The sequence below is a fragment of the Bos javanicus genome, chromosome 17, assembly GCF_032452875.1.
Source record: "Bos javanicus breed banteng chromosome 17, ARS-OSU_banteng_1.0, whole genome shotgun sequence".
NCBI lineage: Eukaryota > Metazoa > Chordata > Mammalia > Artiodactyla > Bovidae > Bos > Bos javanicus.
Window position 1 is genome coordinate 71,291,726 of NC_083884.1, and position 7,398 is coordinate 71,299,123.

The following is a 7,398-nucleotide window of genomic DNA, read 5'->3' on the forward strand; positions in this document are numbered from 1 at the left end:
CAAGGAATTTTTCTAGGCAGGACATACAGAAGAAGGAAAAGGCCTATACAAAACAAACCTCAAAACAACTAAGAAAATGGTAATAGGGTCATACATATGGATGACTACTTCAAATGTAAATGGGTTAAATGCATGAACCAAAAGACATAGACGGGCTGAGGGTGAAAACCTGTGCCTGTATGTATTCCACTTACTACATCACTCTGCTTGACCCCAAATTACATGCAGTTATCTTGTATTATTAGGTGAATCACACTCCCATTATGGCTTGCAATTGTAATTATTGTTTTTATTTTTTGGTTTGGCTATTGATTGTGAAAACTTCTAGACATCTTTTACTAATGTGATTATCTAACTATTACTCATTAATACCATTTTATCATGACTGATCAACAGAAAAATTGTAGAATTCTAGATCACCAAAACTACCATTTAATAGGAAAACCTGTAGTCACTTTTAAGAATCCAGATGAATATCAGAATTATCTTGGAATTTGTTGAAAAATACAAATGCCTAGGTATTACTTTTATCTCCTAAGCTGTAGATATGTTTCTAATGAGCAGCCAGGTGTAAAGGCAACTGGACTATCTGATGATCTTTTATCTAGTTTGTTTCACTTTTTCAGTTTCATATTCAGTGCTCCCATTTCATTTAGTTTAGGTTTTCCAATTTCTCCATCTCTTCTCTTTCTGTTGTTGTTCTTTCTCAGCTTTTATCAAGGGTAGTAGAGAAGCTTTTGTATACACATATAAAAAAAATATGTTACTGTTGTTCAGTCACTAAGTCATGTCTGACTCTTTGCGACCCCATAAACTACAGCACACCATTCTTCTACTCTTGTAAATGTTTAGAGAAACAAAAATAGTAAAGCTAATTTTTTTTTAGTACGCTGTGATTTTAATAGTTGAGAATTAAAGTGTTTCATTTCATTGCAAAGAAGTCAGCAAGAGTCCTTTCAACTCTGATTCCTTTCAGCACATAACTTTCAACTGGGGGTGAGCATCTTTCCTACGGATGACCTGGCAGAGTTGTCACTCGGCTTCCTAAGCCTGGATCTGCGTCCAGCGTCTCATGCTTTGGGCTTTCAGGCCTGACGTTCTCTCCACGTTTCTTTGTTGTGAAGGTATCTGCTGGCATCATTGCCTCTGGGACATCTTCATTTCTTATCACAATTCTCTTCATTCAAGCTTCTCCAGGAAGCTGCATTTCAAATCAGAAGGACAAGCAAACAATGCCTCATGCGTGGCAGAAAGTAAATCACCAAGTTTCACCTTCCTGGCCTCAGTTTCTCCCTCAAGAACTGAAACACTGGCAGAGGTCTTAGACTGTTTTCCTTCCCACGTGCAGTGACTTAGGCTCAAAAGGGTGTCACAGAGCAGGCCACGGGAGGTTGTCACGGGAACGACTGCAGGTCCAGGGCTTCCTAAGACATCCCTGGCCAGCCTGGTAGGGCAGTGTGCCCAGGGAAGTCACCTGAAGTGGCAACTGCCCACTGTGCTTGTGGGCAGTGGACAAGGTCCGGGATGAGAGCGGACGACAGGAGCTTCCATTCTGAATGGAAGAGACACCATTCTCCACTGTCCCGGGACTCAGCAGGTCTGGGGGTCCTGCCAGGTCATCCAGGAAGATGGGGAAGGGTGCACTATTTGGGGAGAAGTCCAGAAAAACCTGCACTCACTGGTGCCTCGGCTCAGCAGCTGTCCTCCGGAGCTCAGACTCAGACCGTCTGCTGGCAGGTGGCACTGCCTGCCCCCCACAGGGGCAAGGAGGCAGATTCACTGATGGGGTGGCATGGAATGGAAGTCAGGGGTGGAGTGGGATGAAGGGGCCCCCGAGATCTGGAGGGAGGGGGTGAGACATAGAAAGCCCTCACCACCAATCCTCTACCCACCCCGCCTCTGGGTCTGTGCTTCCAAAACCCCTTTTCCTCTGTGGGTGGGGTGTCAGGGGCCCAGGGCCCCCTGAGCAGTGCTTCTTGCCCCACCCCCACCTCCCTTATAAGATAAGATGTCCCTCCCCTTGATCATTCCAATGCCCCCTACTCTCTGGACTTTGCCACTTCTGTGACCCCAGGGGCAGTGGAGAGCAGACCAGGGTCAATTAGACTGTCCTCTCTCCAGATCATGCCTCATTCTACCCCTCACCCTCCGCATCTCAGGGGCACCTTCATCCCACTCCACCCCTGATTTCCATCCCACGCCACCCCATCAGTGACTCTGCCTCCTTGCCCCCATGGAGGGCAGGCGGTGCCACCCCCTCTACTTGAGTTCCCTGCCTCACCCCCCGATTCATTTTCAGCTTTTTAAGAAGCCAAACAATTTCTGCGTCTGGTTTCCTCACCTCTGTCTGATCTCCTCAGCCCCTCAGATGTCCTCAGCTTGAGCTGGTCCTGAGCACAGGCTTCTCCTGTTTCCACCAAAGGTCCCCTTCAGACTAAGTCAGGGCAGAGCATGGTCACGGAAAATGTGGGCAGGACCCTCTGAAGCGGTGCCCCTCAAATCTGAGGATGTTACACCTCGGCCACCAGGGGGCACCAGGTACCTGGCATCCAGGGTGACTTTGGCACTTCCTTCCTCCCGGCCCCTAGAGGGGAGCAAGTCTGGCTTCTGGATAGACATAAGAGCCAGGTGGCTGAGGATTCTTGCCTGGATGGGTTACAAGCCAAGCAGAGCCCTCCTCATTCATGCTGGCCTGGGGGGGCCTCCTTTGAGTCCTCACTCATGCCTAGAAACCCTTGGCATCCTCAGACAGTGAAGCTGTGTTTTTCTGAAGGTGGGGTCTGGCGCTGTGTCCCTGTCATCCCAGAGACCCTAAATCTCTAACCAGAGGCCATTGGCAGCTCCTGGTGGCTAAGAGTAAAGGCAGGGCAGTAGGGATGGCTGTTTTTCCTGGCTCTCCCTGCCATTTCGCCAGACATCCCTGTGCCTGTGAGCTAACAGAGCTTAAGGTGTCCAGCTACACACATGGATGGAAGGATGGATGGATGAATATATTGTTGTTGTTCAGTCGCTAAGTCACGTCTAACTCTTTGTGAACCCATGGACTGCAGCTCATCAGGCTTTCCTGTCCACCACCATCTCCCGGAGCTTGCTCAAACTCAAGTCCATTGAGTTGATGATGCCATCCAACCATCTCATCCTCTGTTGCCTCCTCCTCCTGCTCTCAATCTTTCCCACCATCAGACTCTTTTCCAGTGTGTCAACTCTCTGCATCAGATGGCCAAATTATTAGAACTTCATCTTCAGCATCAGTCCTTCCAATGAATATTCAGAGTTTATTTCCTTTAGGATGAAATGGTTTGATCTCTTTGCAATCCAAGGGATTCTCAAGAGTTCTCCAGCACCACAGTTTGAAACCATCAATTCTTCAGCGCTCAGCCTTCTTTAGGGTCCAACATTCATGTCTGTACTTGACTCCTGGAAAAGCCATAGCTTTGACTATACAGACCTTTGTCAGCAAAGTGATGTCTCTGCTTTTTAATACATTGTCTACATTTATCATAGCTTTTCTTCCAAGGAGCAAGAATCTTTTGATTTCATGGCTGCAGTCACCATCCGCAGTGATTTTGGAGCCCAAGAAAATAAAGTCTGTCATTGTTTCCTTTGTTTCCCCATCTATTTGCCATGAAGTGATGGGACCAGATGCCATGATCTTAGTTTTTTTGAATGTTCAGTTTTAAGCATCGTTTTAAGCATACTGTTGTGCCACCTGGACCTAGGATTGTCACCTGGAACAGAGCTGATCAAAACTCAATGTTTTCATCTTGGAACAGGAGGCTCAGCCCTCCCCTCCTTCCTCTCATCCAGACTCATTCAACAAACATTTGTCCTTGAGCGGCTGCTGGTGCAATGGTCAAGAAGGTATGTGCTCATAAGTTTTAGGGTGGAAACAGAAAAACACCAAAGCAAAACCAAAACAAGACCATGGTTTTAAAGAGTGAGGTTGTAACTGATTCTCTGAAGAAAACAGAGCGAAGAACGCCTCTGCGGGACTTGCACTGGAAAGGGGATCCCTTCAGCTTTGCCCATCATTGGCCCCGGAGTCACCTCTCTTGTGCTTCTGAAACGCGTGTGCCCCTCGGTATAAACAGCTGCCTCACACGTGACCTGGCGCCTAGGCTGTGGGGTGAATTATACTGGGTGAGGGTCGGTCCACCTGGTGGGGCAGGTGATACATCCCATCCCGGAGGGAGTTAAAGGACAAAGAGACACGAGTTTAGAGGGGATTGGGGCAGGGAGGGCGGCGGGGGCGTGGTGGGGGCGGTCTGGTACTGAGCTGGGCGGGAAGGGGAGGGCAGGAGGGAGGGATTTCCAGCTGCCACTCAGCTGCCTCCCTGGGCTTGGTCGGCACCGTCTGCAGCCACCAGGGGGCAGTAAAGGCCAGGATTTGGGGAAGGTTCTGGGGGCTTATACTGTCCCACGTGAAGGCTCAACAGGCTTCCCCAGTGGTTCAGTGGCAAAGGACCCAGCTGCCAGTGCAGGAGACTTGGGTTCAATCTCTGGGTCAGGAAGACCCTCTGGAAAAGGAGATGGCAACCCACTCCAGTTTTCTTGCCTGGAAAATCTCATGGACAGAGGAGTCTGGTGGGCTACAGTGCATAGGGTCGCAGAGTTAACACCATATAGCGACTAAACAACGGCAAATGAAGTTTCACCGGCTGCTTCTCCCAGATGCCTTTTTATGTCCCAAAGCATTTGCGCGCCAATAAATTACCTTCAGAAGTGCGAACAAGCGGCCAATGTCTCAGGCTCGGGTCTCAGACTCAGAGCACTGCCGAGAGGGGATGGAGGGGAACACGAGGACTCTCCCAAGAGACGGGGACAAGAAGGAGTTGGGGGTCGAGGAGGAACCCACTGGGAGTTTGGGACAAGTAGAACAGACTATTATCCACTGGATGGATAAACACCAAGGTCCTATGTACAGCACAGGGAATTGTATTCAATATCCTGTGATAAACCGTGTTGGAACAGAACATGAAGAAAGAACGTGTCCGTGAGTATAACCGAATCACTGTCTTCTACAGCAGAATTAACACTACATTGTAGATCAACTATACTTCAATATAATCTTTTGCTTTTTTCTTTTACTTTTTCTTGTTGGCTATGCCTCGCAGTATGCAGGATCTTAGTTCCCAGACCAGCGATCAAACCCGAGCCCCATGCAGTGGAAGCTCGGAGAGCTAACCACGGGAGCACCAGGGAAGTCCCTTCAGTAACAGTTTTCTAAAACAGAAGGAGCTGAGGGGTAATGGTCTCCAGCTCTGCGTGTGACTCCTGGAATGTGGGACAGCTGGATCTTTGAGCCAGCGGGGCCCCAGTTCTCTTCTTTGCAGATCAGCCAGCCCACTGGACGTTCTGGGATTTCTCCCTCAGGAACCACGATGACTTGTGGAAACTTGTGGGGTTCATTCCCCACATCCTGTCATGGACTTGGTCTGTCCTCACTCAACATGTGAAAGAGTTAAATCTCAGGAAGTTCTGCTGTCCGGGGAGGGAGAAGTATCTAGAACAAAGGGCCAGGTCAGAGAGGGTGAGCAGAGGGGGTGAGGAGGGGCAGGAGCAGGAAGCAGATTTGCATGGGGACCCCGCCCTCCTCTGGGGGAGGGGATAAGAGGGATCTGAGGACCAGGCCCAGGGCTGCGGGCTCAGAAGGCAGCGTCTGGAGCGTCTCCACCATGGTCTGGGCTCTGCTCCTCATCACCGTCCTCACTCAAGGCTCAGGTGAGGCCTCCAGGGAAGGGACCCCGGGGACCTGACTGATCCCTGGTGTCTTTGTTCTCAGGGTGACCTGGGCCCCAGCAGGGAACTGACCAGAGCGTGTTTCTCCTCTTTGCAGGGTCCTGGGCACAGTCTGGCCTGACTCAGCCTTCCTCAGTGTCTGGGAATCTGGGACAGACGGTCACCATCTCCTGTGCTGGGACCAGCAGTGATGTAGGGGCTTATAATGGTGTGGGCTGGTACCAACAGCTCCCGGGCTCAGCCCCCAAAACTCTGATCTATAACCTCAACAAACGGTCCTCAGGGATCCCTGCTCGGTTCTCTGGCTCCAAGTCCGGGAACACAGCCACCCTGACCATCTCTGGGCTCCAGGCTGAGGACGAGGCCGACTATTACTGTAGCTCATATAAAAGTGGTGGTACTGTGCACAGTGGTCCAAGCTTATGAGGAAGTGAGACCAAAACCCACCTGAGGTCACAGGCTCCCTGTTGCTCTGACTCTGCTGGCAGCTCGTCTGCATCTGATGTTGAAATGTCAGCAGCTGAGAGGGCACCTGAGGACCCTTCTGAGGGATGAGGAGAAGAGGAAGGGGTGGTTTCATGGTTGTTGTCCCTCCTCTTTAAGCCCCATCTCAGTGGGAGCATGACCCAAGAACATAGTCACGGTTCGTGAGGAAGCTGCCACGTGGGCCTGTGCTGATTCTCCACTGGGCCCCCACCTGTGTTGCCCCTCTTTGCTTCTAGACCAACAACTGCGATCAGCCTCAGCACGTTCCTGGGCTGAGTAGAGAGTATGACCCACAGGAGGGACACTGCACTGCAGGAACTGCTTGGTTCTCCTATTTCACAGGGACAAAAACCCCTAGACCAAACGGGGAGGGGACAGGAAGGGAGGTGGTTAGTGGTGGGTGGAGCATAAAGCTGGATCAGCTGGATTCATTGAGCTGGGCTCCCTTCACTCAGACTCTGCGTTTCACGTTACCTGCAGCTGGCAGGGGTGGCAGAGGGTACAGGGAGTCCCAGCGGTTTTGTTGATTAGTTACTGGAAGCAGAGTCCAAAACGTGATCCTTAGTGAAAGGTTGTTGCTGAGCCATGAAAGACGCTGGAATTGCTGGCCTCCAGAGGAGAGGAATTCGATCCGGGGCCAGTGACGAGGCTTGATTGCTCAGAGCTTTTGAGTAATAAAGTTTTATTAATGTATAAAGAAATAGAGAAAGCTTCTGACATAGACATCAGAAGCAGGCAGAAAGAGTGCCCCGTTGCTAGTTTTTAGCAAGAAGTTATACACCTATGAGCAGGCTGCTAAAAGGAAATGTCTCAAAACTCAGAGAGTGGCACCAGGCCCCTCAACCACAACATGCATTTTGAGATAATATTGGCACAAGGTAAGTCACCGCAGGCCGTAAAACATTTGACGTGATTCTTAAAGAAAGCTAGGTTTCCAGGCACATACACAGTCTCATCAATATAGCTTAAGAGAACATTTGCATGAGTAAAACAGACTGGTTTGTTGAGCCATTACGGTTCTGAGCCTTAGGCGGAATCAACTTGAAGAAAAACAGAGCATAGGGCAAATATATAGTTCATTAACGTAACTTACGAAAAGCATTTCCAGAGAAAAGTTCTGGTGGAACCAGGTGTCGTCATGGCAACATAGATTGTAAAAGAAACCCCCTTATA

The 7,398-nt window shown here is 49.8% G+C and overlaps 1 gene segment (V, D, J or C); it reads left to right on the forward strand.

Moving 5' to 3' along the window:
* The first annotated feature begins 5,613 nt into the window (after positions 1–5,613).
* LOC133229131 (immunoglobulin lambda variable 2-14-like) lies at positions 5,614–6,180 on the forward strand. The segment is given in 2 exon segments: positions 5,614–5,721; positions 5,837–6,180. Coding segments are annotated over 2 exon segments (375 nt in total).
* The last annotated feature ends 1,218 nt before the right edge of the window (positions 6,181–7,398 follow it).